Raw genomic sequence first — 12,454 nt, forward strand, 5'->3', positions numbered from 1 at the left:
TTACTGCTAATTGTGTAATTCATATATTAGGAGTCAGTTGCCCCTTTTTCCCCACCCCCCATGTTGCGTAAATGGTTGTTCATGTTCTTATTATCTTGTAAAATGTTTTCTTTTAGACCTCAGTATTACAAGATAATAGAAGAATGCATATCACAAATAGTATTGCAATGCAGTGGCACAGACCCAGATTTTAAATATAGAGGAAGAATGGACGTGGATTTTACTCATCTTGTTGGTTTGTATACTATAAGCAATTTTACCTTGTTTTACTGAAGTGCACATTTTTCTTTGTATGCTTCTGTCTAAACTTAAATTGACTGAATATTTTGACTGGAAACACACACGTAAGCTACAGGTATACTTGTGGAGAAGGCCAGATCAAACTCTGCAGCCTTTGATAAAATTACACTGATGAAGTTTGCCTCTTGTGTCATGAGGTTGTAGGGTAATTATGGTTGGAAGGCACCTCAGAGCTGTGATACGTTTTATCTGACTTCCATGTGGTATTTTACTTAAATTCTAGATGCATGTGTGGACAAAGCTAAAGTAGAAGAGAGTGAAAAGAAAGCAGCAGAATTTTCCAGAAAAGTAAGTCCTAATCATTACTCTTTTTAAGGTATTGAACAGAAGCCTGACAGGAACACAGGAGGCTTGTTTCACAGTAGAAACTTAGTGGAAATGGGGAAATAGTGTATCTCACAGGCAGGATGTTCTTTCACATTTAATAGCTCTGTGGGTTTTGGGTTTTTCTGTGTGTGTACGTGTGTGCGTAGCTCAGATTCAGTTTACTCTGAATTCAAAAGCAGATGAATAGTATTAGTTGGACATATCTTCAGTTGTAGATAACTGATGAGAAAAATTCTTGATATTTTGTTCTGAAATACTTACAGTTAAATATCTAATGTGCAAGTAGATGCTTTAAAAAGGAAAAAATTGGAGGGAAAATGTTCATAACTTCATCTAGCTTTGTTTTAGAACCTGAAGAAACTTATTGAAAAGCAGTGTCATTCACTGTTTGAAAAAGCATTGACGACTTAGGTGCAGAGATTCTAACTTTAAAATACTGTTTTATTTCCTTATAATGCCCATGATAAATTATTACGTTATGAAGGAGAGTAGTTTATTTCTTTATTATTTATGTTTAGGAATCTTACAATGCATTTTGCAACCTGTTTTGCTAACAGTTTTATTCTTCTGGTTCAGTTCTCTTTTATTAGGAACTTGATAACTAATTCCTATTTTGGTCAAGGGTGGTTTTCATTTATTAGTAGATACAGGAGAGGTTAGACATTTAAAATTATTTCTGTAGGAAGAATTGCAGCTCAGTATATTTCTTGTAATAAATTTTTTGAGGGGTATTTCTAAAGAAATTGACACTTATCCTTCTGCTTTATCACAGTTGTTGGACTTGATGATCTTAGAGGTCTTTTCCAACCATAAACGATTCTATTGGTGTTTGTGCTGAAAAAGTCTTGATATAACATGTTTTCTCAAGCTACTTAAATTCCTGTTTTCTAGATCATGTTAATGTATAATTTGTTAATCTCAGCTCATCACAGCATAAGGTTATAAAATGCTGAATGTGCTATATTAGCTGCAGTAGTACTAAAGTTCATATACCATGTTGTTGTGTATTAAAAGCATTCAAAATTTTGTTTTTTGCTGGTCTGGTCTAAGAAGCCTGTTGCAGGCCAAAAGGCAGTACATGTTCTTGAACATGATGATTATGAATGTCAGTGAAAGGTTGAATGAAGAAGTCATTACCTTTTTTCTTGCCAATGTTAAATGTGGATGCATTTTTTCATAGGAGAGTTATTTATCATAATGTACTTTGTTAGTGGCAGTCAACACATGTTCTTCCTAGTGGTAACTTGTTTTGGCCTGTGGAAGAAAGAATAACAAGTTTTTAAAGATGCTAATAATTGCTAATAATAGCAACCAATAATAGGATGAAAATATACAGCAAATTTTTCACAATCACGTTGTAAACTGGACTTCTGTTTTACATGGGGACAGAAGGACTAGAGAGATCACTGGCTTATTTGGATACCTCCTTTCTTATGTTACTTCATGGATGATACTGCTGAAGCTGCACACATCTCTTCAAAGTTGAGCTTGCTACGTGAGATACATACTCAACTTTAGTTTGAGAAATCTGCAATGTTCTGTTGGGGGAGTGAAAAACCAGTCAAACTTAGAGCTATACTAAGTAGCTGGATCTGAGTGGTTCTGTCTCAGACTTATTGATGGAAGAAATTATGTGGTACTAGAAGAACACATACTGGAAAAATATTTTTATTTTTTTTTTAAAGTTGAAAGTGCATCTATTGCTCTAGTTAGGATATTGTTTAAAGAGTTTCTGAAAATATAATATCTAGTGTAGACATAAATGGACAAACACTTCTGTATTGGTTAATCATTACAGTTTGATGAAGAGTTCACAGCTCGGCAAGAGGCACAAGCGGAGCTTCAGAAACGAGAAGAGAAAATCAAAGAACTTGAAACAGAAATCAAACAGCTACGAACGCAGGTAATTAAATCACAGTAAGTTTGACAGTTGAGTTGAATATTTTTTTTTTTTTTTAAAGGATTGAAAGGAAATTGCTCTAGACTATATTGTCTGCAGGGAGTTTGAAATGTATGTCCTAGTTGTATTGATTTGTTTTTAAGCCAGCGTAAATTACTAAAGATAGTTAATGGAGTTAACGTTTTTCAGATAGTAGTATATTCAACACCTGTCACAGATATGATTTATTGAGGAAAAATATTGAAAAGTTTGAATCCAGCATAACCTTTTTTCCTCCAAGTATTTTCATGCTTTAACATTACTACTTCTGTATGTTTTGCAGAAAGTGTTTGTTTTAGAAGGCTTTATACTTTAGTTGCAAATGTGGAAATCATGATAGCTGTGTGTGCACAATATACATACCTTTCAGCATGTGCATGGAACTGGTAACATCAATATTTTTTTTGAAGTCTGAATATCAGACTGTAACCCTTTCTGAAACGAATATTACACTAGCTTTATACAATCTCATAGGTAAATATAAAAAAAATGCAAGACCTTATAGAGGGCAAAGGTGATAGTTTCATCAAAGCTGATTTCACTTGCATTCATTTCCTCATGAATTTTGCTCACAAGCACGAAAACACTATCTCTGAGTGATCTGTTCAGGATCACTTGTGAAGCAGAGAGGACAAGAAGTGCTGCCTGTTGAGCCCTCATATTATCTCTTGGGTTCCTTTTGTTTAATGACCATGAACTGAGTTTTAGACAGGTCTTTTTATACCCTTTAGGAACCAACAGATACTGTGGCTTGATGCTTTTGCCTCAGCCTGGCTTATTTTGTACTCCTTCAATGCTAGGCAAGGTCTGCCTGTTGCCTTTCTTCCTTATTGGGGATAACTTAATGCCTATGATCTCACTTCCTACATTGCATTTAACATGTACATTGCGTCCTTTGATATCACTACAAGTGATGCATTGTTGTAACCTTTGGTGTCTTACGATTTCTTACTCTGTTTTCACACACAGACACTTCTGTTCATACTTCGTTCTTGCCAATTTTAATGTTTGTTACAAATATCTACAAGACAATGTAACACTGAAATTTGACAGTCTATTTTAATGAGTCATCTGGCAATTGTTGCATTACAACTTGTGTGGTAGTTCATGGGTCAAACACATGCCTTGTGCAAAGCCAAATAATTAGTTTTAGTCTAATTAATTATTAGTCCTGTTATATTGATTCTAACAGTTCAGATTATCTGGACGTTACAGTTCATTCACAATAATGATACAATTAAAAATGATACACATTAACTTTCTAGTATCTATGCCTTTTCTGTAGTGTTGTGCTCCCCATACAGTATATTGTGGCACTTATTTTTAGATGCACTGAGGTTTTTCTCAGCTTGATTTTTTTTTTTTTTTTCAAACTCTTCCTTCCTTTAAACTAGAAACAATAAAGAATTGTGTAGGGAAATAGTATGCAAATCAGATTAAATGAACAGCCTATGTTACGTAATAATTTTAAAATAAAAAATTAGTAGAGGAAATAGAATATAAGCTGTTACGGTGGTTTGTGCATAGCTCCTGATGCTACTTTTTAACAGATAGATAGTCTTGAAGGACAAAAATCTGTGAGGAATTCGTACTAGGCTAGCATCATGTTATTAATACAGAAACCTCTCTGATGGTTTAACATGCTGCTGCTTCTCTTCATTGTTCCTTTTACAACTTATTAGAATGGATATTGCAATTGCTCTTTCTTCCTATCACCACAGAAACAACTGCAGACAGATTTAAAGGAAAGCATGATTGTTCCTCCTCCAGATGTCAGGATAGTTATGAACAACTGTGGTCCCATAACCTCTTGCACTGCAATAGCTGCTTCAGTGATTTCTGTGGAACATTTTCCACCAGTAGATTAGTGTTGTTAAAATTCAGCATTGTTATTACCATCACTGATGCCCCAGCTTGCCAGGATATCCTAAGTGGGATAAATGATTTGTGCATTGGTAAGAAATAAAATGCTGTTCTGTTCACTTAAATGTTACTGCTGCTATTAAATTTTCTTTAAAATGGAAACAATTTGTTTTTATAAAAATGCTAGGTTATTCAGTTTACTGGGCAGTTTTATGGTACATGGTATAATCTATTGTTATTGCTTCTCATTAAGATAGGAGAATGGTTGCATTTCTCACTTTTTCTTGAGGTACAGTTGACTACAAGACATCCTAGTTTGTTCAACTTCATATCAAACCTCCTCCTCTCCCTGATGAAAAGAATTCCTTTTTTATATTTCAGGGTCCAAGCCTGACAGGTCAACTGACAGAAGCAGCACCATTACCTCCAACCCTACCAAGTGAGAATGCGCCACCATCTCCAGCGCCTCCGCTACCTGGTGGAGCAATACCTCCTCCTCCTCCTCCGCTGCCTGGTGGAGCAATACCGCCGCCACCGCCTCCGCTGCCTGGTGGAGCAATACCGCCGCCGCCGCCTCCGCTGCCTGGTGGAGCAATACCGCCGCCGCCGCCTCCGCTGCCTGGTGGAGCAGGGCCGCCGCCGCCGCCTCCGCTGCCTGGTGGAGCAGGGCCGCCGCCGCCGCCTCCGCTGCCTGGTGGAGCAGGGCCGCCGCCGCCGCCTCCGCTGCCTGGTGGAGCAGGACCACCGCCGCCGCCTCCGCTGCCTGGTGGAGCAATACCGCCGCCGCCTCCGCTGCCTGGTGGAGCAGGGCCACCACCGCCGCCTCCGCTGCCTGGTGGAGCAGGACCTCCGCCGCCGCCTCCGCTGCCTGGTGGAGCAGGACCTCCACCACCACCACCTTTTGGTGGGCCTCCAATGCCACCAGCTCTTGGAGGTGTTCCTTTTGCTCCCTATATGGTGATACCAGCATTACCACATGGGATGAAGGAGAAGAAAAAATATAAGCTGGAAGTCACAATGAAGAGAATCAACTGGTCAAAGGTATTTGGTTTTATTCCCATTGATTTAAAAAGTGGCTTTTGAGGAAGAAGGAGGTAGTGTGCTAGAGTTTACGTTAGATTGTTAATAGTACTCATCAATTTGGGGAATTCATTCCTTTCTTTATCCAGAACATTTTTTTAATGCAGTGATTGTGATTCAGTTGGTATTGGTTTTCAAAGACACCTTATGCTATGGAATAAATTCCAAGTGTTTAATGATGCCAAGAGCCTATAACACCCCATATTCTGGGGATACTTGTAGCTAACAGCTCTCAAAATTTTGGCTGATTTTGTATAGAGTTAAGTGCTACATGTTTTAGACTGTAATTGCTTAATTGAAGTAGCTGTGTCTGAGTAATGAGAAAGAATGTTGAGAAAGGAGATGTATTAAGAGGTTTTACTTGAGTCTTTAAGTATAAAATGCAGTAAAACTTGGTATTAATGGGTACATGGAATTTTGGAAGACAAAGTAAGGCAGAACTCTGAGTTCAGTTTTGTCTTTTCCGGGTTAAGCTGTGGGAGCCATAAATTATGTTTTATGATTTTTTTTCTTGCTTTTTTGAGGGCAGGTTGAAAGTGGATCAGGCTTTCAGAATCTGTAATTTTAGCTTTGATATCTTCTTGACAGAACAGTGCATGATTGCTTTGGTTATACCTTCCATGAATTTCTTTGAAAAATGAGGTATGAGTGAAACAGCTATGGTGGTAATTCATTGGGTTATCTAGCTTCATTTTAAAAGGCTTGCATGAACTTGAATAGCTTAAAAACAGAAGAGTGGGAAGGCATTGCCGAAAGAACTTTTCCTAATTAAAAGAAATAACTCTATAGGTATCATGATAGTAAGTATAGAGAATTAAACTACTAAAATTTTCTGTTTAAGGGCAGATGACTTGACACCAGGTTAAGAGTTATTTTAAGATCAGTCCTCTGAATAAATACAGTAATTTACTGTAAATTAAAGCATCTAATTAAGAAATGAAGCCAATTATTTTGTGTCTGTATTTCTTGTGGTTTTGTTATATGTTCTGGAAGTTTGAAAGAAAATTTGACATTCATTGCCTTACCTGCCTGTCAATGATAGTTTTACTACAAAACACACTTTAATAGTGTTTTTCTTTGAGAAAGGCAGATATTTACCCTGTCAAGATAGCTGCAAAACTTACCAGAAGGTTCTTAAGGCAATGGTGGTGTTAAACATCAGTTTTTATTGTAAGCATTGAAGAAATTTTTACTAGAGTGAATTTTTAGCTATCTAGTTTTGTGCAAACTTATTACTGCATTTGATTTAGCAGTATGTGATTTAATATTAAACTTGAGTTAGTCATGGCTCTATTAAAGTTGTGAAGCTGATGTTCCTCCCCCCTCCTTTACTTTACAAATATAGTTGATACTGTATACTATAATTAATTTTTAAATGAGATTCTTATTGACAGAACTTTGATGTTTGACAGATGAGTACCCCAGGAAGCTAATTTAGTTCCAATACAAAACTCTTCTAAAAAAAGTCTGTGGGTTGCACATTGCTAGGTGAGAGATTTCTTTCCATGAGCTTTTAGAGGTCAGGTACTAGGCTTGGTGGATTTATGTAATGACAGCAGGAGGTGGCAGTCGGTAACTGCTGTGTTTTCTTTCTCTTTTGGCCCTGTCATGAGGGCAAGTCTGAGGGCACATCTCTGACTCCTGAGGTATGTGGAACATGATCGGTGCGTGAATGCTCATGGAATTTCATAGTTCTGCAGAGAGTTGCTTGTATTCTTGGTTTGTATCAAAGGAGATGGTAAAGCTGCGATGACCCAAAAGAAGAGCTGGGGCACTGTTCTGTTAGGTGCAGTGAACGTGAATTGTGGCTTTGCTTTAAGTTGTGTACGTGTATCCAACCCATTAGGAATAGTCCTAAAGCAGTTTTCAAACATAGATAACAGCATGCTATTTCATGTAAAGACCTTCTAAGTTTGTGATGTCTAATGTAGTTTTAAGTTCAGAGAAGGCAGGTATCTCTGCTGTAGTGGTACTTGTAGGTTATTAATCTCAGAGATGTTTATTGGCTGTTTCAAATTAGTGATGTGCTAGTGCAGGCTTGTGGCCACTGGGAGGAGCTATGGGACTGCTCAAGGGAAACGTTTGGGCACCATTAATGTCCAGTGACAGTGAGCTCCTGCACAGTCTTGACGTGGTTATTTTAAATCAAATTTCGTTTTTTAAAACATTTTAAAATATGAACATTTACTTGAGCAGTTAACTGCAAGCACAATCTGATTTGTAAACTAACTTGGAAGAGCAGTTACTAGTTATTACTTGCCTCTCAATATAATTGGTCACACTGTGACAAGAGAAGTTATGCAAGTATGCACATGTGTGTTTGTGTATGTGTTGCTTTAAAATCCCTTTTTGATCAGTATAGCCACTGTTCCTTCCATACACAGCAAATAAATTTGATGTACTAGATAATTATATCTATCATCAAGACTAAAACATCACATCTTAAAGGCAGTTTGTGGTTGGCAGTTTTTGAGTGGTATAAAATGTGTTAGATGTATTGAGGTTTACTGTAGGAAAAAAATATATGGATCACCAAATCATCAAGGCAAATAAAAGGAGGACTTTTATATATTGCATACTATCTGGTTTCAGCTCTAGCTTGGAGTTCAGTGTAGTTTGACTGGATATCTGCTCCTTGTTTGTCAAGGTACTCAATCTTTGGTCTACTAGCTAGTGTCTGACAGTTTCCTTGAAAGCCATGTTCTGTCTCAATAGTGTGTTGGTACCAAGAACTTAGTAAAATCAAGTTGTTGATGAAAGTAAGCTGTTAAATGGCCACAGATGGTCATTGCTGACCTTAAGCTGCAATTTAACATTGAACATGTAATTTAAATCTCACTCTGAAATAGTGCAGGGTTTTTTTTCAGGTTGTAGATATATATCTTTCTAGAAAGTTGGGTGTTACCAAGTTGTCCTGGATGGAGCTGGATGACCTGGGATGCCAGATGTTGCTCCTGGCTGAAGATGCTATCTCATTTCAGTACGAAGCCTCTGAAATTAATCACATCATTGGATCACAGTGCTGGAAACTTCAGGCCCATTAGAGAATTGTAGATGAGGGTGATGTTACGAGTAACTAGAGAATGCAGCAAAACGAAATTGGTGAGGGGTTTCCTTTGTTTATTTACATCTAATTCTCAATGTGTTTCCAGAAAACCATTTTTTTGAGAATAAATATTAACTTTAGTGCTTCTGAATGTGAAAGGACTCACATAGTCCTGCTGTTTTCTTAAAACATTGGTACAAAATTCCTTTAACCTCCTGCCAGCCACACCAATATATTATATTTTCTAGAAGAAAAAATTGACTGTTTTAAGTAGCCTAGTTTTATTATTAAAAAGAAACAAGAATGTGTGAGTTGTCGTGCTGGAGAAGATGCTCATGTATTACTTTGAGAAATATGGCATTATCCTGTGTTGGAATCCAGAGATTTGGATTTTTTTTTTTTTTCTTTGAAATTATCTAGCCATATAAAAGTCCTTTTAGTTCATGTACTCTTTTATGAATCATTTGAATTATACAATTTTGTAACCTTTAAAACCTTTTATATAAAAGGAAAGGTTACTTCCCGTCCTATGAAATGTTTATTGTCTATTGAAGATATTTTACCTTTGAACGTCCTTGTCTTCTTTCTGTTTAGATTACTCTCTTCCAAGCTTCTATTAAATAATTTCCTGGATTTTTTTAAAACTACTTTTTCCTCCTTTTGGAATGGAGCTGTAATGTTTGCAAAACGCATTTCCACCTGGGCTATTCAGAAAATGTTTTGTGGCTATTATTTCATTTAGCTTCTCTTACAATCTTTGACTTCCAGGGTTTTTTTTATTAACCCGTTAGATCTGTTTAGGTATTTCCATCTGGACTGTTTTCCTTATGGAATATAGGTTTCATCACAGATTTATATTTTGCTAATTTTCTGGGGCGGGGAGTGAGGGGAGGAGAAAATTTTTATGCCATTGACAGTATTATTCTCTGCTGAAGTTGCTGCTCATCTTTGACTTGCCACTGCTTTGGTTAGGATAGTTTCTCTCCTACAATTCATTTATCTCTTTCATTTATTTAGGTGTCTCACATAAGCAAGGAAGAATTCCTGCCGTACATGTAACTTATGCTTTCTACAGTCAGTTGTCCTTGCTAAGTAATATCCGATTCTAGAGTCAGTTGCACTAGTTTTGTAACTCTGAAACATACTCAGACTAGTATGCTGTAAACATATAGACAAATAAGTTTTTTAGTTTACGTATTTGTCATTGCAGCCAATTTTGTTATAATCAACTATGTTCGTGTGTTTATAGAAATAATTTATAAAGTGTACATCTGAACTCTGGTGTGACAGTGGAAAGTAATTGCAGATGGAGACTTTGCTTAAGTGCTCTGGGAACAGTGCCAAAGGTCTCCGTCATACTGAAAAAGAGGAAAGTCTATTTGATCGTCACCTTTAAGGAGCCATCATTTTGGGAATAAAATTCTTCCTGTTTAATCTAGTGCCTTTTGTTGTAATGGTCTTCACCATTAGTGTTGGATTAAGGTAGTTATTTTTAAAAATGTCTTACCTGTAGCTGGTGGTAAAGCAGCTACACGTTAACAGATTGATCTTAGGGGAAAAAAGGTGGAGGACCAATGTGTTGCAGTGAAATACTAGTGAGACTTACAAATACAATATTGATAAGTTTCTTGCATATCGTCTTGAAGTTAAGTAGCCCTTGAAAATCAATTGGCATTTAACAAACTTGTAAACAAGAATTGATAAGATTTTAAAAACTGGAAGAAGAACATATTTAGAAAACAAAATAGCTCTTCGGAATCATACATGAAGAGTAAAATTTGCTTTCATCTTCTATATGGCAGAGTACTTTCTTCTTTTAATATAGCCAGTATCAAATAAGGGACTGTAATGAAATCTGTGTTTACATTTGACAAATTCAAACTATAAAAAAAAGTGATATTAAGTATAAAACTATTTCTGATATTTAAAAAGATAATTCTTCCTACAGACTTAATATTAAGTCACTGGAAGGTCCAAATTGAGATATCATTTGCAAATAAGTTATTCTGTATTCTAGCAGTGTAAGACAGACTATTTCTTCTCAAGTAGCAGGGAAGCATATCAGTGGTGAAGAATTGAGGAACTGTCTAGAAAGTCACCAAAAGAAAGCCAGAACACTTTCAAACCCAGATGCTAATACGTTATCAAGCCTGTTTGGAAAACTTGTTGAATGGGAGAAATATGGTAAAAATCATTGTGTAGATAGAGGGCAGTTCATCTGATTGTGTTTTATTTAGGAAGCATCTTTAAGAGAACGTAATACCTGGAACATACCTAAACTTAATTAGGCCAAAAAGTCTAGTAGCATTGGCTTTAACTTGGCGATTGAAAATACTAGTTATTAACTTTGGAGATGCCATTTTTGTTTCAGATTGAGCCTCAAGAGATAGCAGAAAACAGCTTTTGGGTAAAAGCTGAAGAAGATAAATTTGAAAACCCAGAACTGTTTGCAAAATTGGCGCTTACCTTTGGAACACAAATGAAAGGTACATTCTTCTTTTACTTTGTATTATACTTCTATTAAGTTTAAAACTGTGCAATGACAGTCTCTTCTATTCTTTGTGCAATACCATGGAATTCATATAATGATTTTGTAGCAGGAAGATGATTTAAAACATATGTTGTTATTAAGTATAGCAGTTTGGTACAAGAATTGCTCCTCCTGCACTTGGGGAGGAACCTTTTGTAATAATACCTCTTAAAAGTGCAGGGTATGTTGCAGAAATATGTGAATTTTCTTCAAATTAAATTATAATTAAATTTGAATTCTAATCCTAAAATCATACTTATCTGCATTAATATTCCTAGCTGCAGGAACTGTAAGTTGTCAGGTTCTTTTAGATATTCCACACATGGAGGGTTTTGTATAACAAAGTTTACTTGCTTGTATCACTCTACTAAATCAAAATCCTCTACAGGTACAAGACTTAGAACATAGCAGTTACAACATATACAGTTGAATCATAAAATCACAACTCTGTAATATGCCTACTGTCACGATTCTGGAATATGTGGACTGGAACCATCGTTCTTTTCAAAGTTCTTGTGCTTGTGTCCTTAGTCTTTGCTCTCACTTTTCTTTTTTCTTAAATAAAAATGTACTCCTTTAATTAGTATTTAAATTTGTGTTATGTAATTTAAGAAGCATTCCCCCCCCCCATTATAAACAGTTAAGCTGCGTTGTTACTGTCATTAGTGAATGCTGTCTGTGAGTACTTCCAAAGCTGCACACGGCCTCTTCAAGTCTTTTCATTATTATCCATGGTTAATGGTCAATTGATCAGTATTTCATACGTGGCCATTTACCAGTAATTTGTTTCAGGCACTGAAAAGAAGCAAGTACTGCTGAAGTAGAGTTCGATAATAACTTATTCAGGAGCTAATGAGGAAGCCCAACAAATTAGGGTCCAAGAAGTGGTAGATACTGAAAGAATGAATTCCTGATCTAGCTATAAATCTTTTGTCCGTTTATCAACCAGTTAGAATACAATATACTTTAGGGATGTGCTGTTCTTGAAGGTGGAGTCAGATGTATGAAGTGTTCATGGGCCAAATCTGAATAAGTAAACATACACTTAGGGTTTTGAAGTGTGTACTGACTGTAAGCATTTTTGTGCTGTTTTTTTTGTGGGGCTTTTTTACTTAACCTTTTGGCTTTGAGAATTAACAATTCATGTGATGCTTTGTATTTTAACCACAGGGGCTCTTCTGTTTTAATTTGAACCACTAGTATGCTCTCACTTCTATCAATTACTTGAGGATTTTATTGCTTCAAAATTAAGTTCTATTGCACATAGAGGCTTGTGGTATCTTGGCTATTGTCTGAATTTCAGGCATAAGAACTGCAGTTTATACTAATACAGCATTTGAAAAGTTAACTCTGGTTAAGGAAGGTCTCT

The 12,454-nt window shown here is 36.3% G+C and overlaps 1 protein-coding gene across 7 annotated transcripts in view; it reads left to right on the forward strand.

The window, feature by feature from the left end:
* The window catches only part of DIAPH2 (diaphanous related formin 2), a 247,545-nt gene that overhangs the window by 46,115 nt on the left and 188,976 nt on the right, over positions 1-12,454 (forward strand). For 5 of the 7 annotated variants that reach the window (XM_054839023.1, XM_054839024.1, XM_054839025.1 and 2 more), the window contains 5 exons: positions 117-235; positions 524-588; positions 2,426-2,530; positions 4,811-5,470; positions 10,927-11,041. In XM_054839023.1, the coding sequence (XP_054694998.1) occupies positions 117-235; positions 524-588; positions 2,426-2,530; positions 4,811-5,470; positions 10,927-11,041 (1,064 nt within the window). The remainder of the gene's footprint in view (positions 1-116; positions 236-523; positions 589-2,425; positions 2,531-4,810; positions 5,471-10,926; positions 11,042-12,454) is intronic. The other 2 variants (XM_054839028.1, XM_054839029.1) reach the window with 2 other exon arrangements.

This window comes from Grus americana, chromosome 12 (genome assembly GCF_028858705.1).
Source record: "Grus americana isolate bGruAme1 chromosome 12, bGruAme1.mat, whole genome shotgun sequence".
Taxonomy (NCBI): Eukaryota; Metazoa; Chordata; class Aves; order Gruiformes; family Gruidae; genus Grus; species Grus americana.